At 41.7% G+C, this 25,287-nt stretch overlaps 1 protein-coding gene across 3 annotated transcripts in view; it reads left to right on the top strand.

Moving 5' to 3' along the window:
• The window catches only part of LOC122685190 (sine oculis binding protein homolog), a 165,275-nt gene that overhangs the window by 93,270 nt on the left and 46,718 nt on the right, over window positions 1–25,287 (top strand). For 2 of the 3 annotated variants that reach the window (XM_043889759.1, XM_043889761.1), the window contains exon 5: window positions 2,644–2,739. The exons of the other annotated variant lie outside the window; for it this stretch is intronic. In XM_043889759.1, coding sequence (XP_043745694.1) covers window positions 2,644–2,739 — 96 coding nt within the window. The remainder of the gene's footprint in view (window positions 1–2,643; window positions 2,740–25,287) is intronic. 3 annotated transcript variants of the gene reach the window in all.

Here is a 25,287-nt window from a genome sequence, read left to right as displayed (position 1 = left end):
TAACAAAAACTTGAGAATGCAGAGGGGATTACTTCCGTGAGAGGTGTGTGAGCGCTTGTGTGTGTGCACACACACGAGGGTGATGGTGCTGGGTCTCCCTGTGTGTCGTGTGCGTTCCGTCTCTGGTGTGTGGTGGAAACACAGTGAGTGGCTGGGGGGATGGAATTTCTTAGACTCAAGAATCAGGTTCATTGTCAGAGGCAGACCCTTCCAAGCTCCATGGGGTGTGATGCAGAGGCAAATACATGGCTTAATAAAGAAGCAAATTTCTGCCTTTCTCTCACCACTCCTAATTATTCCAACCCTCCTTCTCCTTTCTTTTCCCCTGCTGTTTTATTTAACCTCATAATTTATGAGGCTTTATGTAAAATCTATGGCCCCTTTGACGAAGCACATTCAAATCTTAATGGGGTTTTTTTTCGTCCTTTAAAAACAGAAAAAGCATTGTGAGCACCTTACATGTAAGTGAAATGAATGTATTTTTGCCACTAATTTTGAAAATATCCCCAGGCATCTGGTGTGTATGAATGTGTATACATAGTACATGCATAATAAACATATTCCACCTTATGAATATTTATACACAAAATACATATATATTGAATATAGACATATATATGTAAATAGTAGCCCTTGCAAACTATATGCAATGTATGTTTCCAAGCATTTGCATCATAGTGCATCAGGAATGTAATAAACCTACCACCAAGTTTAACATATTTTGAGGTGGCATTTTTCTACAGAGTTGTGCTTAGGTCTAGTTACTATCCATGTATGGGGTTTTTTTCATCACGGAAATGTTTAAGAACTAACTGAAAGTAAGGTGCTGGGTGTAGCAGAGTAAGAAAGATGAAGTAGATGTGGTCTCTGCCTTCAAGAGACCTGTACCTCTACAGAGTGCCTTAAAATTCACTTAAGAAGAATCTGACATGTTTGCTACCCATTGGCATCTTATTGCTTTTTACACTGCTGCCTTTTATGTATACGGTCTGCTTAAATGGGCCCCCTTTAAGGCTCTATTGGCTTACTCTCTGATGTAGCTGCAAAGTAGGACTGATGCTGGGAGAAGAAATATCATTGGTTCCAGTGCCTTGATAGCCATTGGGCATGAGCACGCTTACACTTTTTTCTTTGTCACACATAGTGCAATCCTGCAACTACATTTTCATTTTATTCTGATTTGGTGGTGGGTTGCAGGGGAAGGGACAATTAAAAGGCACAAAATCCCGGAGATGTTTGTAAATCTCAAAAATACTTCTTGTAATCCCAGTATTCCTACCATGACAGTCCACTTGCAAATCCCATCAGTTCCCTCCCTGCAATAAATAGGAGAAGCCTTTATTAAAGACAAGCTGCCCCTTCTAAAGTGTACCGAATAGGGATCCCTTTCTAAACTGACAATCCCTAGTCTAGCTGAGAGCTCCGAGTGGTCCTTGTCAGGGGCAGCTTTCAGGCCATTAAAAGAGAAACAATGCTGGGCGCTGTCACCCCTCTGCCGACGTATGCGCGTTGTTTTCTCCCCCTCAATCCATACATCACAACAGGTAGTTCTCAGCTGTTCCCCTGGTGCCAGACATACATTTTATCTAAAGAGACAGCAGACAGAACTACCTGCTGCTTCCTGTGCGGCTCTCCCTGTGTTTCTCTCCTTTTTCCTACTTCACTTGGGCTTTTTAAAATCAGCTGGCAGGGAGCCAGGAGCTCATCATTTTAATGCAGTGCAAAATGGAATATGCATAATTATATGCAAGCCATATGTGAGGGAGACAGCTCAGCTGTGAATTTCAGAAGGGCCAGGAAAGAGAGAGCAGCTAGGGCTGAGATAAGAGGAGAGCAGAGCGGAGTGCAAGTGTCACCAAATGGATGGTTTAATGAGCACGCTGCGGACACGCCTCCTTTCACCTACCGTTTTCCTCTCTCCAACTCCAAACCAGAAACTGATGGAGATTAGAAAGGGAAGACTGTATGCAAGGGGGTATTGCTAATGGGTTCTGTTAATGTCTCCATTTAAACTTCAGCTTTCTTAATTAACAGTGTAGATGAAAATAACCAGTAACTTGTAATGCAGCTTCTTAATTAAATCTTTTTTATTTTTACTGCATTTGATTTAAGAATCATTGTTCTTACTAGATCATTGCTCCTTTCAGATCTTTATTTAAAAATTGAGGGGAATCAGTTTATCTCTAATAGTATGACAATGCAAAATATAACTATGCAAACTGCTTTTCTTATGGCCTTGCTATTAGAATTTTTTTTAAGTGCATTATCTACAAATTGCTTAAGCATGCCAAAAAGTTTAAACACGTATGTATGTCATATAATCCTAAATGTGCAAAAAAAAAAAAAAGTCACTGGAAGTCTGAAGTGGTGGTAATTTTCAGCAAAATAATTTGATTTTGTTTTGTTTCGTATCATTTAAAATATTACACCACAATGAATTTGCATGTTCAAACTGAACTATGTAAAGAAAAATAAATCCTAAATTTTGATATCTAAAAGGCGTACTGCGTATTTAAACAAATTTCTTAATGATGTTGTGATTTCTGGATTCCCGTTTGTTTAATGATCTGAGCTGTTATGCTTTTAGCTTTTTTTCTTCCATTATTTGTAAGTCCCTAAATAGGCCATTATATTTCCCTTCAGGCTAGAGATGAAGATGGACATGCTGAAAATTTTCCCCAGCAGCACTATGCTAAGGAAACTCCAAGGCTTGCCTTCAAGAATAACTGCGAACTACTTGTAAGAATAACATACTTACAACAAGTCTAGAATGTTACTTTAGCACAGTGAAAACAATTTTTGAAAGGGTTTGTTCATTATTACATAATTTTTGAAGTATTATAGTTTTTCTGTATAGAGTTCTTAATGCTAATTCTGATATCACTGAATATGAAGTATAAGATCTCACATTGTTTGCACATCTTTTATATCTGATTATAGAGCTTGGATGGCCCTGTCTTTATTAGTTTGTTCTGTATAGTAGTTGATTAGCAGCCATTTGGAGAATGGCTAGTAAAGTTAAAAATATAGAGAAAGACAGTTGATATATGTAAGCTTGGAGAGAAAAAAAAAAACACAACAATTCCACCCCCTTCCCTCCTCCTACTTCCTAATTGTACACTATTTTAGGCGACAACATGGTAATATTTTGTTCTGCTAGGAAAGATAGCCGAGTTGACACGAGTACTCCCTTTAGAATTCAAGTATTCCTGCACTCTCTTGCCAAACTCAATCAGGCGCTTTCGTCTCTCCTATGTAGAAGTCAAAGCAGCGACAAGATGCGGGGATGTTTCCAAGTCGTGAGAGAGAGGATCTCAGCTGTGACAGGGACTCTGTTCCAACGCAGGGTTAATTTGCTGTTCATTTTAGCATTTACAGCGAGACAAGATGAAAAGAGAGCAGGAATGCCTATTATATTTCTATTAAATGAATCTGTTGGGACCTAATGTTCTTGATTAGCTTTTGAAAACGAGTGCTCCGCAATGCATTTTCTGTTTACCTAAAGTAAACAGAGAATGAATTGTCATTTATTTAGAGATTCAAACACTGCTTTTGAAAATGAAGCTTTATGAGGGATCTAGCTATGTTGTCCCTAAATGTTCTTTTCTTTTCAATTGCATTAAAGCAAAACATTTGCTGCAACTAAATGAAAACACTGAAAGAGAATGAGGATGCTCACTTGTGACATTCTGAGGTCGTCTCATTTCTGTTTAGATTTTTGGTGGAACACATTAGGAAATCACACATGTAATAGTCTTTGGACTTAGCTCTGATGCCAACCGTTCATTAAAAATAAAATGTCCAAAGAGCAGGAGAAGAGAGAAGAATACAGTTCTTACTCATTCTTGCCACAGTAGCTAGATGTTGATAGTAAGAAACTCCTTCCCCCTCCACAGTCTGCGTGGTTACGATAGCATCACTTATTCTGTGTGTTGTCCTTTGGCCAATCAGTCCTCAGGCAAATTTACTGCTTATAAATGCAATTTTTTCCTGAAATTTTAACTCATCTCGTATTTTATCATAGGGCTCTTAAACTTCCATGGTTGCTAGTGTTACCTATTAGGGGGAAACCTTTTTCATTTATTTCCATTTTAATGTTTCACTCTGTGACTCTGGTTTTCTAGCAGAAGACCATAGGGGCCATTTATACTATGTTTTGATATTGAAATGCTTTGGGGGATAGCTGACTTCTTTTTAGAGATACTGTTTACAGTAATATGCCATATTTTACTTTTTTCCTATTTACTGGAAAAACGAATGTGCTTGAGTCCGGGTTATGGTCAGTTTATACTGGAGAAAGTAAAACATACATGTGAACATCTTTTCCAGCTATCTTTAGAGAAAATATATGTTTAGTCATTGATGTGCTTAAACACAGTATTGTGTTGGCAGTAGTTTCAAGAAATCAGTGCAGTCTTTGTCCTTCTAGTAGCTATTATAAATACTTTATTTTGGTCAGCATAATTTCTTGTGATAAAAGAAGAAAATAATAGAGTGAAAGAACAAGTGAGCTTATTTCTCCAAGGAGAAATGTAATTTTTTTCAGCTGCAAGAAAAGTTTGGTGTTTGGCTGGTTATGAATCTCTGAGAAGTTATGCTTCTCTGTGAAAGAGATTTGTTCATTCATAAGAGAGGAAGTCCTTGGAGTTTTCTTAGTGCAGCTTAGGGCAAATTTAAAAGACTGTGAAAGAAGATTGCAAGCCCCGCTCCAGAGGGCTTTTCTTAGCTTGAGGGTGAGTCTGCCCTCCTGTGCAGGTCACTATAACAGGCGTGGGTTTAGAAGGTGGGGGAGCTCTTTGAGGGATGATGATGGCTCTTGGGAGAAAGTGTTGAGGGAACAGATTACTCTGGGTTCCCAGGTGATCAGGGACACATGGCTGGAAGGTTAACCCTCTGGGCCACAGCTGCTGACAGAAAGTGCCCTGGCCAGGGAAATAGGACATAGCCTCTGACTCTGTTACTGACTGTTGATGGTCTCTGCCCTCCTTCCCTTACCCGCAGTCTCTGCTTCTTGGAAGAGGAGGAATATTAAGTAACCTAAACAAAAGCAAAGTAGAAGCGATGCCTAGAATGCACAAGTGTGTGTAATCAGAAGGCACTGACAAAGCATTGGCTGAAAGAAAAATTGGCCATGCAACTGTCGATTTCCTGTAGGTATTGATTTGCCCATTTACACCTCAAACTATGATACGTGCCTTCACACTTAATGTACAACACAAATGACTAGATTTTTAGCTTGGTGGCCAAGATTCCTTGGCTGGTGATTGTGCAGCAGTTTCCTTATGTTTTTTATTAGTTTTGAAAATGCAAGGCTGTCAAGATGAGTGACATAAGATAAAACTTGCATATTATTTGATAAATCACAATTCACTGTGGCCCCATCTACCACTTCGTAAATAGATGTGTGTACACACACACACACACACACACACACTCCTCAGGGTATTTTGCTGGTCTGTCTAAGCTTATGACCAAAGCAAATAACTTACAGTAAAAGATAATGTGGGGAATTCATATCCCTGAATAATACAACAACACGGGGGACTTCCCTTGTGGTCCAGTGCTTAAGACTTTGCCTTCCAATGCAAGGGTGCAGGTTTGATCCCTGGTCAGGGAGCTAAGATCCCTTGTGGTGGAAAAACTGAAACATAAAACATAAGCAGTATTGTAACAAATTCAAAAAGACTTTAAAAATGGTCCATATAAAAAAAAATCTTTAAAAATCAAAACCAATACAGCAACATAGTTTATGAGAGCCCAGAGGAGGCAGAATTTAGAGCCAGCTTTGGTGACCAGCACTTGTCCCAAATTACATCTCTGTTGCTCATCCCTTTACCGTTATCGCCTCATTCTTTTGGGACTAGGAGTCCTTCTCATTTCCCCTGTTAAAATGCTCACACTGATGGTGGGAGTTGGGTTAAGAGCCAGAATGGAAGGAGGACCTCGATTATACCAGGAGCTTACATCTTCTTGTTAGTCAGTACTTGCTCAGTTCTTGAAAGCTACCTGGGGTAAGACCTAGCAGCACCTTAGGTAAGAGCTGAGCCCCGATTGTTCTTCGGAGCCGTCCAGAGAATACAGAGAGCATCAGTGTACTCAGGAATAAGGTCAAAATATAGTCAAAGATGTCCAGAAACCAGTGTGGTGTAATTTGGTTGGAAAGAAACTAGGTTTAGGAAGTCTGAAAGGGGAAGGGGAGAGCAGCCTATCTTCTTTAGTTCCAGATCACCGATCATTACCTAGACAGTCTGGTTCCTTTTGGCTTTTCCTTAGGTTGTTGAAGGTGGCAGTTTTGCAGAGGAAAGGGGAGATGCCCTTCGTTGGGAGTGCATATGTGTGTGCACGAGTGTGTGCTCAGCCTCTAAGTCATGTCTGACTCTTTGAGACCCCGTGGACTGTAACCCACCAGGCTCCTCTGTCCATGGGATTTTCCAGGCAAGAATGCTGGAGGCGGGTTGCCATTTCCTCCTCCACGGGATCTTCCCAACCCAGGGATCAAACCTGTATCTGTTGCGTCTCCTGCATTGGCTGGCAGATTGTTTACCACTGAGCCACATGGGAAGCCCCCTTAGTTGGGAGGCTAAATAGAAATAGCATCAGGGAAGAATTCTTTCTGGTCACTTACAATGTCAGTGTAGGGAGAAGGCGAAAACTATTTTAGTTTTGTGGCCTTGTATATAGAGCTGGTGGAGAGGAGAGATGCTGGGCAGTTCTGTGGGCTGCTTTGTCCATCTGATTTCCTTGTGGAGGCAGAGAGGTGGATTATAAGAGTTGGATGTTGCCTCTAGGAAGAACTGCTCTGTGTTAATTCAGTGTTCAGTTAATAAGACATTACTGAGCATCTTCTATGTACAGGGCATTATGCTAGACAGTGTTTGTAGGGGACAGAAATAGAGAAAGACAGTCCTTTCCCTGAAGGAGCTTAAATTCAGTAGGAAGAACAAGGATAGTCAGTATTGTAGTCATCAGGAACATGGGCTCTCTGGTCTTCCTGGAAGTTAGAATTTTGTCTGATTTATACCATATCACTCTGATGGTATAGCGAAGGATCATAGGCACAAAAGCCTAACGTTTATGGTGATATATCTGACATCATATCATATTGGATCACCATTGTGCCTCATGGACCTCTTTGCATTTTGGATCTTCATCTGTAAAATGTGATAATAAAAGATAATAGCCTCAAAGAGTACTGTCAGGATTGAACGTGATGACTCATTTAAAGTGCCTGGTACATAGTAACTTTCAGTATATATTAGCTGCTATGGTCACGCTCCTTCTTTATTTCATGATTATTATTGTTCCACAGTGAGCTGTGGCCCAAGAGGGCACCAACCAAGTTCTGGAGTACAAGGGAGGAAGAGATTATTTCCACATGTTGTAATTAGAGACTTAACCAGGGATACTTTTGATACAGGCCTTCCAGGGTTGGATTTTTTTGTAGTTGGAGCCGGGGTATAAGGGTCATTCCCAGCAGAGGGAAATAACATGCACAAAGGCAAGGAGGTGGGAAAGTTCAGATCAAGTAACTCACATCTCAGTTGGCAATTAAGTTGACTGAAGTGGAGGGACCTGAAGGATACAGAGTGAGCTGGCAGGCTGGTCCATTTACAGAGGTCTAAATAACTGTCTTATGTTTGGGTTAAAGTGGGTAAAGAATCCGCCAGCAGTGCAGGAGACACAGGAGACAAGAGTTTGATCCCTGGGTCAGGATGATTCCCTGGAGAAGGAAATGACAACCCACTCCAGTACTCTTGCCTGGAGAATTCCACGGACAGAGGAGCCTGGCAAGCTACCGTCCATAGGGTCGCAAAGAGTCGGACATGAATGAGTGATTAAGCACACACAAATAACTGACACCGTCCTATCAAGTCTAGACTTCAGTAGTTTTACTTTCAGAAATCCCTAGTACTTCTGTGGATTAAAAAATTATTATGGAAAATTCCTAACATATGGAAGTAGAGAGTCGTAAAACGAATGTCCATGTACTAACAGTTATCAACTATTAATCTTGCTTCATCTACCCCTTTACCCTCTACCACTCCACCCTTTTAGTCTGCTGAAGTATTGTGAAGCATATGCTTTTTCGTTTGGTTTAACTTTTTTTTTTTTGGTAAAGATTAGCGCACCACTTATCTGGCTAGAAAGAATCCATTGAGACTGATTAAATTGGGAATTGGAGCTTTGGGATTAGGAATACATAAAACAAATGACTCTTGGTTATGCAGTGTGCTCTTCCGTCCCTGCTCAGCACAGCCCTGCAAGGCTTGGATGGTCAGATGGAGTTTTAAAAACCCTTAAGGTGAAAGACATGCCACAGTGCTAGTGATGACTTTTATTTTCTTTACTATTGGATCCCTGGTTTTATTGTTTTATTTATCTTTCTTTTTAAAAATTGATGAATAGTTGATTTACAATATTGTATTAGTTTATTCTGGACAGCAAAGTGATTCAGTTATGTATATATGCATTCTTTTTTATATTATTTTCCATTATGGTTTATCACAGGATATTGAGTGTAATTCCCTTTACTACACAGTAGGACCTTGTTGTTTATCCATCCAATATAGAATAGTTTGCATTCACCCCTGGTTTTAAATGTATTTATTTAGAAATAAGATCTCTTTAAGCTTAGATGGACAAGAAAATAGGACAAAATTTATGATCAAGATTTAAAATTACGTGTAAGAAATACATTTCTACAAGCAAAAAAATTAAGATCTCTTTGCAACCCAGCCCATCTCACCTGTACATGTTGACTTCATTATAGCAGTGAGGGGGAATTCTGGATTGCTGTCAGATATTAGCTATTGCTAGGACTTTCTAGCAAGATCATGGAATCTCAATGCAAACCCCCAAAAGGATGATAGAAATAGCCATATTTCACCAGAAACTTGATAGGCTTTTCAACATAGGTATAATTGGCCAAAGACCTCCCTTAATGCTGCTAGTCTAGCAGAAAGCCAAATACATGCCCTGGCTCAACTTGAATTAACACACTGTTTCTCTGATGTTACAGCTGAGCAGCCCAGGCATTGAGAATTAAAATTCATGGTGATACACTTGGACTCCCATAACATCAAATAAAATATCATATGACGTGTGCGTATGTAGTATGTTGTGTACCAGTTTCCTGAAATAGTCACTGTAAAAACCCCAAAGGTGTAAAATGACCCAGAAATCCCCAGGGATTGGTTGCTGTCTAGAGAGAGTTGGCCTAGCCAACCTTTTTTTTCCCCCCCTCCCTCACCACCCCTGTTCCTGACCCCTGTAGTCTAGAGCTATTCTGGTGTTCTCCAAAGGGTTCTCTGAACTAATGTTTTTAGAAAAATAAAACTTTTTAGAGAGAAGAGGACCAATCTTAGACTAAGCAAGGAGCAGTTCTGCTAGAGGTGGCCCCAATACACTCTCCATCTAGACCATCCAGACTTTGACACGGGCAGAAGAGTGCCTTCTGCCTGAGCTGTCCTATTTCCGCTCACACTCCTGTCTCCATCTGTGCTGTGGTTTCACCCTCTTTCCAGCTGGCTCCGCTGCTTCTCTCTTTCTCTTTTTAGCCCTTTGGCTCCATGGCTGCCATGGTCTTGTGATTCAGAGCCTTTTCTTCTCCTACAAAGACCCTCTCCCACAAAGACTGTCTCCCTCACTTACCACCCATGCAAATCCTACTTTAACTGTCTCTTTTTAATTTCTTCCTTTGGGAGAGAAGCCGCAGGAAGGCTGGAGTTCCCCTGCTTCTGCTCTGGTGTAGGTACTTTTCTTGGGATGAGATTTAATCGGAGACCCTTGGTCCCCTGCAAGCTCCCTTTTCCAAGGCATGGAGATCTTTGCCTTTACCGCTCTGGGGCCGTTGCACAAAAAAGATCAGAGGCATATGGTTTGGTGTTCGTGTAGACTTACATGAACAGTACATCGTGGTGGTTCTTGAGAGAGACATGGAGGACCATGTGTTTTCCAGGTAAGAGTGGGTGTCCCAGCCCTGCTCTGCAGACATACCAGCTGCGCAAGCTGGTCAGGTTTCCCTGAGCCTCAGTGCTTTTATCAATACAATGAAGATAAATACAGTACCTGCCTCATAGGGTTGTTTTCGGGGATAAGTGAGATCATGTATATGAAGCACTTACTATGCCCGACATACTGAGTAAAAGTTCAATAAGCCTTAGTCTTATTATTAACAGAAAGGATCTAGAAAGTAGCATTAATTTAAGCAAAATCTTAAAGCAGATCCTGGAAGCACCTGCCTTTCTTCTCTATTAGAGTCTCTTCCCAGTTGGGTTGGTAGAAGCCCATAAAATATTTGAAATTAAATATTTTAATTTAAGACAAAACTTCAGAGAAACACTTGAACTTACTTGCCCATTTATGCCAAGAACACTACAGATCCCTATTGGCAGCATAGCAAATGTTGCTGATATGTGAGGTACTGTAATGTCAGGGTAATTTTCAAAGAAGGATTTAAAACCTCCCCAAAATAGTATGGTGTTAGGTTGAAGAGCTTGGACTCTTGAACTGGACTATTTGGTTCAAATTCAGGAAACTCCTTCACTCCCCCCACTGGCTATGTGACCTTGGGCAAGTCACTGAACATATCTCTCTGTCCATGTCCTTGTCTGTGAAATAAGGAGAACAATCATGTCTGTCTGGTAGGGTTGGTGTGAGGTCTGAATGAATGAATACCCCTAAGATGCTTAGAACAGTATTTGGCAAACACTTGGCATTCCATTAAGGTTGTTGTAACTAAGATTATTTCTTTCAAGGCTGTCTACTTACTAGCACATCATAGAATACCACTGACTGAATTTTCTAGCAATTGATTATCTGAAAGTCCTGAGTATGAATATTTGCAAACAAAAGCCACGAAATTTCCTTGTGAACAATGAAAGGAACAAGGTATATCAGGCAGATAATTCTTAGAGCTAAGCTTTAAAAAACTATCAAAGAATGTTCTGTGGGATCCAAGACCCCTTCATCTTGCCCTCCCATTTAGTAGTACAATTGTTAATCTTAGAAATAGGCAACTATTAAGAAAATAAATGCAAAGCAAAGGAAAAATATAATTTACACATGGAAGTATCTGTAATAGCAAATGAATATGCTTGATAAGGGAAGGAGATAAGAAACCATCCTTTGTGGGGCGCCTCCAGGGTGCCATTGTGCTTGGTCTTTACAGACCCTTTTTGAGACCCTGTATGCTCTATACCTTTGCTAGTAGATATTGTTATTATCAGGGCTTCCCAGATGGTGCTAGTGGTAAATAACACGTCTGCCAATCAATGCAGGAGATATAAGAGAGACACAGGTTTGATCCCCATGTCAGGAAGATCCCCTGGAGAAGGGCACAGCAACCTACTCCAGGATTCTTGCCTGAAGAATCCCATGGACAGAGGAGCCTGGAGGGATACAGCCCACAGGGTTTCAGAGTCGGACATGGGTGAATCCACTCAGCACAGCATGGCACTCACATTGTTACTACCATTTCACGAAGTGGGGAATTACGATTTGGAGATGTACGTTCCTTGCACTGGGAGATGGGAGGAGATATAGTGAGAGATTGCAGAGCCTGAATTGGTTCACATCTCTGTGACCTGTGACCCTCAGGCCAAAATACTGCCAACTTCTCAAGATAGGCACCAGGTCTGATATACTCTTTCATCCCTGGGTGAGAGAAAGGGTCCAGTCTGTGTTTGTGGGATGACAGAATTAAGCAATCAATCCAGAATCACTCTTTCTGGCTTCTTTATGGTAACAATTCTTTGGTAGAATTCTGAAGCCAGAAGGAACATCTGTGGGAATGTTAGGAAGGGGAGTTTATTCAGAAAGGCATGTCAGTGTTTGAGAATTTCCAATGAATACTAAATTGTAGGGAAAGGAACCAAAGTATATATTTTTAAATTTGGTAGTCTGTAGAAAATATAATTTTCAGTGTGTAGTAAGCATTTGAGTGGGTTTTTTTTTTTTAATCGGACAGCAATAGATGGTATTTGATAAATGTTAAATCTTCTTTTGAAGATTTTTATTCTTTTTATGATCAGTAAAGCCATTTCAAAAAAACTTGGCCTCTTTTGATTTGGTGGAGTTGTATTATTTGGGGTGAACCTGGTAAACCAGGTTTAAACTGATCTTTTGCCTTCAAGACCTCTGGCCATCAAGTAGCATACTGGAGATAAGTGTCAGTGACATTTTCCTTCATTGTTTTAATTGCTAGGACTGAACAATTACCTAAAGTACCAAAGAGAATTCACCTCTGATGGCTTGAAAGAAACTCTAGATCGTATATCAAACAAAACCAGAAAACCAGACAGGATATCAATTATCAATATAAAGGTGCCCAAGAAACCAGCCAGAAATAATATTAATCATATTTAGTCATATGCTTGGTTTGTGGCTAGAACAAGCTAACGAAAGTCTCTTGGGAGAAAAAGGAAAAGGAATAAAAAATATTTGGACTTGAGAAGAATGGCATACATGAGTAATAAAGGAGGCAGAAAATTGGAGATGGGGATGTGGAGGTGATGGAGGACTGGTGAGAGGGAATTTTAAAAGAGAAGAAGAAAGAAAGAAGTCCATGGTTAAGCTGCAAATAAGGTCTTTAATGTATTTTCCCACTGCATTTGGCTTGAAATGCCTTTTGTGACCATGTTTCTTGCACACTTGCTGCTCTTCTGGTTTGAGGCATTGGACTTTCCTGGAGAGCGCTCTTCCTAGCTTCTCCTCCCTGGCCACATTCAACCAGATGTTGAGATGCCCTCTTTTAATTCCAGACAAGGCTCCCCGGCTCAGAACTCTGTGAGGCAAGACCTTTGTCTTTACTCACTGTACCCTTGACAACCATGCTTGTCCACCCCATATTTTATGATGCACCCCCCAACACGTTTACATCTCAGAAATGGGATTTCGTGTTATAATTGATGACCTGTCATTTTAAAAAAATTGGCAATGTTTTTCCCTGGTGGTATTAAAGAATAGCATCGTAACAATCAGTGGTGATATAGATTCAATGAACTGTGGAGGTAGGTACTCAAAAATTATTTGTTGGATGAATACATGAAATAACATATCCTCCTGGTTCTAGTTCAGATAAAAACAAAATGCTTAAGGTTGGGTCTGGATTGTTCACGGGCCATGGACAAAGTGGAGTGGAGGGTGGGCCTGTGGTTGTCTTAGCTGAGAATTTGACTGCTGTATACTTGCCCTTTAGTGGAGCTGATAGATGTCTTTGTTCATAATTTCAAGAGAAATATTGAGCCAGTTTAGACATACTCTCAGTAAATCAGGTTTAAAATAATAAGCAGTACTTCTGCTTTAATTATCGAGAAAATTGCTTAATGTTCTACGTTCGATTGTATATCCATCAGTATTTCTCTTAAATATCCATGAAAATACATTGGTGGAGAAGCAATGGTTTCTCTCTCTCTCTCTCTCTCTCTCTCTCACACACTTTCTCAATAGAACAAGCTGTAGATTTCATTAGGAGAAAGTATGGGTTTTTAAATAAATTAGGATTTTTTTTTACCCATTCTCATCACCAACACCATCACCTCTTAGAGAGGTTCCCAATCTAGAGAAGAGACAAGTACACATAGATATGTACATTCCGTACACTTTGAATTCTGTAATCTACCTTCAGGATATCAACCAAGTTATACCCTAAATTTAACTGTGTGAAATACTCTGCTGTTTTATAGTGTTCAGATCTCAATATAGTTTAGTTTCCTTTGAATGGAAAATTTGAATCTGATTCTGATATTGCAGCAGAATCTGTTATACTCTTCTTGGTGTGAACACGGAAGGGGAAAAAACCACATAAACATTTTTAAATGTCAGAGCCTGAGATAGGAAGGGAGGCAATATTTAAATATTGAGCATATGCTAGGATAAGACCTTCATGTGGAGAGTATCCTGATTATTAACAAATATGAAACACTTTGGGGTCTCCATTATGTAGCCATTTCACACAGTGATGTTTTTAATTTTTAAATTGTCTGATAACTGTGTTAGGACAAAAATAATATAAACACTAGTTTTGGCTTAGAGAAATATTTATATACTTGCCAGATAGCTTGAATTTTGACAATATGTGACATCATTGTGTATATACACATACAAAATACAATATATGGAGGCAAACGTATATCCCTTGCAGAAATGTCGATACATATATAAAAGAAAATGAAAATAGACTGGAGCATTACAGAAGTGCTTATGAGCCTATGGCATTTAACACATCTCAATCATTTATGCAGTATTTGATGTAAATATCAAAACATAATTTGATGTTTATATATGAACACATAAAAATAAGTAACATGAAAAAATGAAGTTGTAGTGAAATTTTCATTTTTCTTTAGCACTTTTATTTTTAAACAATGTTCTGACTGTCATCAAATCATCCAAGTTAAAAATTGAGTGGCATCAGTGGAGACAGCTGGTCTTGATCATTCAAACCCCAAAGTCCTTTTCTCAAGGGATATATTCTCTGCTGTGTTTGGTCTGGATAGTTTCTTATATCTCTAATTTCTTCTGCGTACCTTGCATGAAACAATATATATATATAATTCAATACAATATCTATAAATATTTAAAACCTTTTCTAAAAACCTGAATATTTAGTGTCATAGACACATCTCAGAAAGTGGAATTAATATGAGTAAGTGGTTATGGTGTGTATATGACTTAGATTTTGAAGATATTTGTCTTCCAATCAAGATGCATTTATTGAGTACCTACTGTCTCCTGAGTGCTGTACTTAAAAGATGGTATAAAACGTGGATTCTTCTCGTTAGGCATTTATATGCAAACTGTGCTGGTGTGAACAATGAACTTCCAGTGTAGATTAAAGGGCCAGAGGGGGTTGTATGGTGATTAGAGAATAGAAATACATATTAAAGTATTATGTGTACAAAAAGGAAGTAAAAGTTCATTTAATGGGGAAGAGATGGTGAGCTAGAGTCATCAGGAATAGATCCTCCGGGGAGGTGGGGTCTGGGCTGGTTCCTGTAGGCTAGAGGGGGAAAGGAAGTGTATCACAGAGAAAGAGAAGGCTGTTGGTACAGTGATGGGAGCGAGGTGAGCTTGGAGTACAGGGGGGCCATGGAGAGACTGCCTGGCATCATTGTGTGAGTGATGAGAATAGTTAACTCAGTAGGTTATGGTCAGATAATAAAAACAGTGAGAGCAGCTAATTTTACACTTGGTGTTTTAGGCTATGGGGATCTGTATTAGGAGCCTGAGCAATGAAGCACAGTTACGAAAGCAGTGCTTTTACCCCTTGGAGAATGGGAGCGGTGAGGCTTCTAGAAGGCAGATAGGTACATCGTGATGAGGACAAATGCTTCTCACAGCTGGAAAGGCAAGAAAGAGACTGCAGATGACTGTTCAGAAATATTGGTCATCAAGTTCTTATGACCATGTTAATATAAATAACTGGCAAAGATTTCATCTCCAGCCAATTTTCTTATAAATTTAGATTTTGGATAAGAGTCATAATTGAGTAAGTAGCTAGTTGTGTCCAGTGGGAAAAAGTGAGAGCAAGTAGAAGCAAGAAACTGAGCTGTGATCCAGAATGATTCAGTGATCAGTGTGGCTTCACTGTAAAAACACAAACAAGGCTCTTAAATTTGAATTAAAGAGGCATAGAGTCTCCCTTCCCAAGAATGTAAGAACTCCTTCTCTCAGAGAATCACACAGAGGCAGTGCAGATTATGTGCCCTGGAGTTACACCAGCCCGGCTGGGTGGGGACCAGCTTTGTGGCCTTGGGAAGGTCGGTTTCTGCAGCTGTAAAACAGAAATAATAGCTGTACACGCCATTTAGAGTGGCTGTAACAGCTAAATGAAATAATACTTATAAAGTATTTGGTATATAATAAGCCTCAGTAAAAAGTTGGTAGTGAAGGGAATAAGCACCCCCCCCCACTTTTTTTTGTATTTAACTTTCAAGAGAGAGAAGGAAATGCCAATAAATAAAGCTCACAGGAATATTTAGATTCCTTGCTGTTTAAAGAGAAAAATCTCACGACATATAGTTTTTGATTGTGTGAATTTAGCTTACTTTTTTATACCTGGCACGTGTACGGGACTCTAGAAGGAGAACTGGTATTTTTCTAGTAATGACCCTAAAGATTTTCAAGATCTTCATAAAGAAAAAACATCTTATTGAATTCACTGTCTTTACTAAGATAGAGTATTAGACTAATATTAAATGGTTTTGGGGTAAAAAAAAAGTCTTACACAAAGAGGGTTTACTAGTTAAACCCCAAAATCAAATTTCTTATAATCTGATATTCCCTGATTTTCCTAATTAACTGACTATTTAAATTCTACTTTTCTTTTGGAAGTAAACACCATCACCCACTTCTTTGGGCATCTTCTTAGTTCATATGCTGATAAATTTCAGGATATATCAGTTAGGCACTTACTTATTTGATAAATCAGTTTTTCTTTGGTCAGATTTAACAGTTTGGAATGCACTGGGGACTTGTTGCAGTTGTAAAAAAGAAAAGAAGAAAAAATCCAAAATAATGTGAGCAAAATGTCATTAAGTGAACATGGTAAATCTGGAGAGCATCTCTCTTGGTTTGAATTCTTTGAAATCGCTGGGCTGCCTCTACCTTACACAGATTATCAAGGTCATGTTCAAGATTAAAATGAGCTGTGGGACAATAAATTGTCTGTTATAGCAGAAAAACAGACAAACAGAAAATGAGACCTAATATCTTTCCACATGCCCTGATTTTTTTTTTCTTTCTGAGCCTAATACACCTATTTAGTCTAATTTAGCTTTAGCATTAGTTATGGTTTCTAAAATTACAATGTGTGTGAAGATTGGAATTTTTCTTCCAACAGGAATGAGAGTATATGTAATATGCTTTCTCTCCTCCCTCAGGGAATGGCAGAATTCTGTATCTCCCTACTCTCTCTGTGTCTGGTCAGTCTGCTTGTGGGAATGCCTCTCACCATGCCTACTATGGGAACCGTACCTCCCAGAACCAACAGCCCCATAGCCTTGCATCTAGATGGATCATGTCATCAGTGTATTAGCCCCAGCAAACAATGAAAGTGCAATAATGTCTTTTTAGATTGTGAAACTAACCATTATAAAGCTAATTTTAGATTTGGAAGTATGACTTTAAGATACATGGTTGAATCTTTTGGTTTTTTTTTTTAATGAGTACAACACAAAGGTTTACATTTTAAGTTTTCTGTTGCAAGAAAGGAGTGACTGGACTGGTAAGGATGCTGATGGTTAGAGCAAGAGACCTGGAAATAGACAAAGATTCTGGAGTCAGTTCTCCTTCACTCGCTGCTGTCATCGTCACCATCTCTTTGGCTCATGCTGGCCATGCATTAACATCTCTTAACTATTTCTATAAATTAAAGAACTTTATGCAAGTGCAACACACAGTCAAGCTTTCCTCAAAGCCCATGTCATCAATTTCTTCCATCATTCGGTCAGCACGATTTCGGGAGGAATCCCCCTGGGAAAGGAAATGGCAACCCACTCCAGTATTCTGGCCTGGAGAATCCCATGGACAGAGGAGCCTCACGGGCTACAGTCTATGGGGTCGCAAAGAGTCGGACATGACTGAGTGACTAACACAACGTGTGATGTGCAGGGCATAAGATCATCTCGGGTGGGTGTGAAATGAGCTCCATTTTCACAGAATCCCCCGTGGCTTTGTATAAATTCTTTGTATACTTTATAGTATAGATAGATGATAGATATAGACAAACGTAAGTATTTATAAAATCACCTTACTATAGGCTTTGAATAGGTGCCCAAGGAATACCGACTGTATGAATGAATGAACAAACCGTCCTCATGTGGCTCTCTGTTGGCACTTTTCCACAGCCAGTTCAGACTGCAAGACACTCTCCTGTGTCTAGGGAGTTGTCAGGAATGTCTGGAATGCCGCAGCCTTGGCTGAGTGGACCTCCTTTCTGACACATTTCTGAGTTGTCCAGTTTCTTGGGCAGAATGAATAACGGCAGAAGATGTAGGAGCCACCTTTGGGTTCTGAGAACTCTCTGGGACTCCCTCTCTAAACTATGGTGTACCTCATCCTCCCCACCTCCCCAGTCGTTGTCCATGTTTGTTCCCCAAATAAGAGAATGGAGCCTGAAAAGAATTTTCTCCAAATTGCATTCAGCGCCCCTATATTCATGTATATGTCTGAATTTAGCTACTAGAGAAGGTATCAGATGTAGTTCTCAAGGCATTAGATTTAAAGATATGTAATTTTTCATTCTTTTTGAACTATTTAAAATTTTTAAATGAAAGAATTGCTTTGAAAACATGACAACCTTCCTAGGTTTAAATGAGACACTAGCTCTAGCTTGTCTAGGATGATAAGCAAAGCAAGCTTCCAGAGACCCTCATAACCCTCCTTCCAGCTCTCTCTCTCTCTCAGGTGATTTTCATACAAAATGTCAGTGAGTCCAAGATGTAGTTTCCTTTCTGGAACCCTCATTCTGCTCAGTTGGCCCCATAGAATGATCATACTTCTTTTTGAAATAGAAATGTGCAAAGTCTTGAATTTTATTACAGAATTTAATACCAATAATTACTTAAAATTTAATGAATTTCACTACTGACTTAATTGCTTTTGAGTAGTTCCACTTAACTTATTAAAGAGAAGCAAGGACATATTCATTTAATGAGCAGCAGAAGTCTTGCCCTCACATCTGCCTACATTCTCTTTTCAATTAATCAATTATAGTCTGATGGTGTGTAATTACACATTAAGAAAGTTATTGGATATCGCAGCATGTCTGTCCCGGGGGGCTCATGAATACACGAATATAACACACCTGTAATGACCTGCACTGAGTTCTGCAAATTACACTCATTTCTCTCCCTCTCTTCCTCTCTCTTTGCTAAATTAAGATGAGACCAATTACCATTAACTTTCTGAGTCATATCTAGTCAATGTGATATGGAGAAAGTGAAAAAGACTGAAAGAAAGTGAAAATAGAGGGAAAATACTTTATCTCTGAGTGTGAGTAATCTGCCTTTTGAAATGAAGCTTGCCAAGACCTGGTCCTGAGAGCCGATCAGCGGTGGTTGGTGGTCATCTGTCAGAACCGTGTCTACTGAATCGTACTAAATATTTGAGAAAATCAGGCCGGCATTATTTGAACTCAGATAGTGTCTTGCTTCCCAGCTTCCTTCAACCTCCTGATGAGAGAAATAGGAAAACCTTTTGAAATCACATTCAGGCAAATTTGCTTGGCTTGTTTCAAATCAAACCAAAGTCTGGAACTGATCCCCAGGCAGGAGCGCTAAGCCTCCGCATAGCAACTAAGCCGCGTTAAAAAAAAAAAAAAAAAAAAGCAAAGAAAGAAAGAAAAAAGAACCCACTAAAAATGCAGCACAAACAAAGAGCAAATTTTACTACGTTCATGGCCTAAAGGCTCTGGTTATGTGAAGGGGTCTATTCCAGTATGTCCTTCTGATTTATGCTAAATCAGTAAAACCAACAAGAACCTCTTAATCCAAATTATATAGTCAGAGACATTCTAAATGCCTCAACCAACCAAGTGATTTTAAGCAAATGCCCTGTTAAAATAAGCTTTTGATGTCTGCACAACTCCAACTCAAGAAGCAATCTGTTGACATTTTCGGCAAATGCTATCTTCGTCTGAGACAGAGGCAGCCGTGGCTCCTTTGGAGTATTTTTCAGAGAAAAGTGGTTCTTCTCTCTTTCCCTCTCTCCTCCTCCATTAAAACCCCTGCTTCTGTCATCCCCTCATTGAGGTACTGACATGGTCAATTCTGTTGTGATGAATGGCTGTCCATCAGGATAGTAAGAAGGATACATTGATCTTCAGCTAGCAGATACTCATGCACATGCAAACGAATGTGGTGAGCCTCCTTGCTAGAGAAGGGTTTGTTTTGTTGATGTTTTTAACTCTGCAGCCAATTTGGGGCATTTTGTGTGCTGTTTGCCCCGCTCGCAGCCACTGGCCATGCATACCCCGCCATCGCTTGGGCAAAGCCTGCCTCTCAGGGCACCTCCTAGGGATGCCCGAGACCCCACGGGCCCAGGACAGAGGATGTGTGTCAGTGGCAGAGGCACCCCGTGTACTTTCAGGGTGTGCCCTTTCCTGGTACTCCTGGCCTGTCGGGACAAATGTCTCTGCCGAAGGGGCCGTCTTCCTGTGTGGGCTCCATTTGTGGCATCTCATGGGCCTCCATGGGGTTGAGTTGTAAATAGTGGCCACCACATAAAACATGCCATCTGTACCCCTGTGGGTAGTAGGATGGAACACAAAAAAAGATTTATTCCAGGAATATGAACTGATGTTTACAGACATGCCAGGACGGGCTTTGAAAACACAGTGGAAAACTGTCTCAAAAGCAGTTTAAGTACCATGTAATAGAAGCCTGAAAAAAGTGCTATAGGAGCATGAAGGAAGCCTCTATGCCCAGGGAGATGCGCCAAGCTGGTTTGTCCACACCAGTCCCTTTCTCCCAGAGACGGGAGGTACCATAAGGGAGGGCAGGGACAGGAGGCTCTAATGCTTTAGGGGCCAAGAGTCCCCCCAAACCCCAATCCCTGTAATAATTCCATAAAGACTGGAAAGTAAGGAGATAAGTTTAGATTGAGCAAATTGGATTGCCCTGGGAAACTTTCATTATTCGCTGGTCTGGGGTTCAGGGCTGTATTGGGGGGGCATCCTTTGTTGGTGGCGTCATACCCATAGGCAGACACGGGAACCTTGGCTCTCGGGGTGACAACCACACACCCCAGGCTTTGCACAGCCTTCCCAATTTCACCTTTATCACCTGTTTTCATAAACCAGTGGTCCTCCTCAAATGAGTTCAGGCGCCCAACATTTGGAAGTAGCGTCACTCTTGGGAATGCTATGCATTATTGTCCTATTTAATCCCCATTGTGTGAACTAGGAGTAATTTTTGCCATCTGTAATCCACTTATGAGATAGTCATAAACAGTTCAACAAATACATTATTAAGCTAACTAGACAGGACTGACAGTTTCCTGTTTCCCACTCATATTCCTTTGCTGCCTGCCTGCCCGTTGACTTTGTCACCTTTGAAAGCTTGCTAGCAGACACAGAAGGCTCGGTCTGTGAGATAAGAAAGTCCTTTTCTACTGAAGCTGGGTAATTTCTGTTCAGGCATGCTGTTGGTTACTGCCTTGTGAACTCATTTCCCTGCTCAGCCTGTTCTGGAGACCTGGCCACTCCGTGTCTGAAGAGACTGGGGTCTCACCTGCAGGGAGTGGCGTCTCGTATTTCTAAACTCAGCCGCACATCTCTACCCCTACCCGGTTACCACCTGTTTCCCCTTCCCATCCCCTTCCCTTCAGAAACGGAGAAGACCGCAGTCTGGGGATGGGCAGGCGCTTCTTGGCCCTCACCACGTGTGCATGTCTGTGAGGGCGCCCCCTAGTGATCTGCGGTATAATGACGCCCTCCAAGTTGGCCCCGAAGTTGAATCCTGCATCTGGATCCAGGCCTGCGAATTGTGCCATCACTTTAGGACCTGTGAGTTTGATATTTTAGGTTCTCTCTGCCAGACTGTGGTGTGTGTGTGCTGTGTGTGTGTGTCCTCACGTGGGCGTGCATGTGCACGCAGTTTTCACGGAAGGTTTGAGTCAGCGAGGGCTTTTATATCACAGGACTGTGAAAAGCTTAAATATGACATTCCGGTTCATAAAAGTTTTCCAGCCACCTGCCCCCAGGAATTTCTCCCTGGCCACATTTCCCCCCCAGGTTCTGGTCACCTGTCAGCCTGCTCAGAGTCACCTTCCCCTCCTCCCCTCTCTTTCTCTCACCTTCCTGCCTGCCACACCTCAGGCTCACATTCCCCTCAACTTTTTATGCTGAATGGACTAGCTGTCACCCAGCATCCTTTGTGCATCCCGTATTCTCTGAGTCCATTTCCCTTTCGTTCTCACATCTTGTGTACTGTACTATCTTTTTTGAAGTTGCGCTGGGAATAAAGCAGGTCAAAGGAAGCTGAGGCTTGTGCTTTGAAGACCAGGCAGCTGTCATTTCACAGACCTATGGGGGCCCAACAGGGCTGAAGTGGGGGGACCCCCGCGGCGGTGGAGCTCTGGGGTCACTGCCTTTTGCTCAGTTGGCTGCCCTCCTCCTACTAGAGATTCTCCTGCCATAGCCACGTCTTGAAGGCTGCTAATGAAAGCTGAGGAAGATATATAGGGGAAAAACATAAATTTGCAAAATCAGTGCATTAACATTTCTCCTCAGTGGTCTGGGAGAAGACAAAAGTGATTTGATTGCAGTAGCAGCTCCAGCTGGTCCAGCATACAGGGAAACTGTGTCCTCCGAAGCTGAATTTGAGAGCCACCACCCCCAGTCTCTGAGAACGTCCCAGGAAGTGCGAAGCTTCAGCCTCCTGCTGCGGCTCCCACACTGCCTTTGGCCCCAGGAAGCTATCCCAAATGTTTCCTCAGCCCGTAGGCCCTGGTTTGAGGTTCAGAAGGTACGCTTCCCTTGATGGTGGGCTCACCCTCCCGCCCCAAGTTGGCTTATCAAAATGTCCACCCACCAGCAGCCTGGACTCCATTTGGGCCCCTGGCAGGACTGCAGAATCTCAGGCTGCACCCAACCATCCTGAATCAGAACCTGTGTTTTAACAAGATCCTGGGGGAGTCATATGTACCCTAAAGCTTTCTGAGAAGCTCAGGGTTAGGATTTTCATCCTATAAATTTGGGTCTGCTTCGGCGGGCCCCTTTTCCTCCCAGGACATGTGCCCACAGCTTATTCAAAAATTCACACCCCACACTCCTTCCCCTGCTTTCACAGCCATTGAAAAACTTACAACGGATAGAATTTTGTCCCCTCAGCTGAGAGAGTATCTTGCTGGGCATCTTTAGAAGGAGCAGGTAAAGGTAGGCGGGAGGAGGACAGACACAGCCTCGAATGACCAGAGCTCTGTGGAAATTCAGCCCACCGCTTCGTGCCTTTGCATATTTGAAGTCTGAGCCTTCGGGCTCCAATTTAGGAAGAGAAGGTGAGGACTCTGATGGGAAACTGAATTCCAAACTGAATTCTGGAGCCTGGAATTAGGGCTTCATTGTTTAACCTCTGGAGGGAAAAGGGAGGGTTCCTGCCTGGCCTCTCATCCTGGGGGAGATGGCTCAGCAGGGTGGGATGGGAGGTGGGTTGCAGGCTGGGTGGGGTGGAGGATGGGGCAGGGGCCAGGGTCAGCACCAGGATTTACCCCCCTGTTTTCTGCCTGGAGGACCAGGAGAGGCTGGGCTTGGCTGGCCTCCCTCTGCTCAGACAGATCAACGTGTGCGGTGGGAAGGATAGCCGGGGCAGTCCCAGTCCTTGCCACGTGACCTCACAGTAGCTGTCCACAGTGGCTCCGAACTTGGGGCTTAGCACCGCCCCCATTCCTCTCTCCCCTCCCCACTCTCTGCATGGAACAGGTGAGGGAGCTTAGCATATGACATACTGGGAGGCCTTGGGTTTCTCATCGTCTGGGGATAGAGGCTGTTGTCCACACCAAGAAAGGGAACTGGGAAGGAGACATGTGTGACGAGATTAGGGCCAGTGAGCATTGGACCTTAAGTCCAGTCCCGGGGATGTGCTCTGGGTGATGTTATTCCTACAGCGACTGTACATTTTCCAGGGCACCTGGTTTCCAATGTTCTGCCTGTTGCCACTATAAATCATCAAGATGACTTGGGGCCTCAGCTATACATCCCAGTCTGCCTTACACATCATGGCAGATCAAATACAGGTCAGATCATGTTTCCTGATTTTTTTTTTCAGGCAATTGGTGACAATTTATTGCACAACAAGAAGTGGACAGTTCAAGGATCATGTCTATGGCCACCTGGAATTTCTGGGACAGGCCTGATGTAAAATATTCTAGCCTGTTATCTTGAAACTCCCAAGGAACACTGGTGCACCTCCAGCTAGGCCTTCTTGTTCTACTGCTGATGTCAAATACAGGCATTAACAATTAAGTTAATGAATGTAGTTTTTTTTCATTGAAGAGTTTTTCTTCTAATTTTTCTTAAGCCTTTAGTACTGGTATATGCTGTAGCAAGCATATGCTAGCACTTGATAAACTGAAGATGCAAGAGAAAAACCTTAGTACTGAAAAGCTCAGGAAGAGCTGCCCCTGTGTGGTTCAGGAGCCTTTTGTGTGCACGTGGGCAGTGCGTGGCTTGAGGTTGGCTTTTGTTGATGATGCACACGTAGTATAGTCAGTACAGTCACATTTTCTGGGTATAACACTGTTTTCAGTTCAAATGATAGAGTTAACCGTATCAGCATTTTATGCTGTCCTCTGACCAATATGAGAGGCTCTGTGTCAGTCAGCATCCTTACAGCAGCTGGAGCTTTGGACCTCTTTACAGGGCCAGCTGGAGAGAGGAGGATTGGTTTGTAGCCATGAATATGCTGTGATCTGAGGGGCTACTCAAGGGGAAGGTATGGCCACCCACTCACCTGAAATTCTACCATCAGAGGTTATTTTCCTTGGGTGTTGAGGCTATCCAAGGTGAAAGCCTTGGTTTGACATGTTGGGTTTATTTGTCAGAGATCAAGACCCTGAAAAAAGGATAGATAACCCAGGGGAAGACAGACTGATGAAGGAGAAGGTGGGACAGACACCTTACACCTCACATGTTGTAGTTCTGTTGGGACAGGCTTGTCTCTTCTTTAGCCGCCCAGGGGAACAGAGCGCTGTCAGTGACTTGGTTGGAATTATTGTGCTGTGGCTTCCCTCCACCTCAGTTGTGTCTAAATGGTGATTCCTGGACTGGGGCATGATAAATGGGAAAATGAGGATGCTGTTTAGGTGCTAATTTTTATGGAGGTGTAAGGTCCCAGACCTTTGTGGGAAAGGATGATCTTTTCTTTCAGAGCTTATGTCTTTCAGTTGTGTGGCATTAAAATATCTTTGTTCTTTTCTTTTAAAAAATGAGATTACAGTGATAATAAATAGTGGTGGCTTGGCAGTAAAGAATCTGCCTGCATTGCTGGAGATTCAGGAGTCGTGGGTTCTATCCCTGGGTAGGAAAGATCACCTGGAGGAGGAAATGGCAACCCACTGTAGTATTCTTTCCTGGAGAATCCCATGGACAGAGGAGCCTCATGGGCTAGAGTCCATGGGGTTGCAAAGGGACACGAGTGAGCATACACACACAAAATTCTTTAGGCAAAATTAATTTAAGGGACCGACATAAGGTGGCGAACTTAAAAGCTGTTTTTGAGTTTTCACTGGGTATGGAATCCGAAATCAGGGAAATACTTAGTGCCCAGTTACCTCACTATGACATGG

The sequence above is a fragment of the Cervus elaphus genome, chromosome 28 (assembly GCF_910594005.1).
Source record: "Cervus elaphus chromosome 28, mCerEla1.1, whole genome shotgun sequence".
Lineage (NCBI taxonomy): Eukaryota > Metazoa > Chordata > Mammalia > Artiodactyla > Cervidae > Cervus > Cervus elaphus.
The sequence above is the reverse complement of the archived record's forward strand: the minus strand, read 5'-3'. Positions and strand labels throughout refer to the sequence as shown.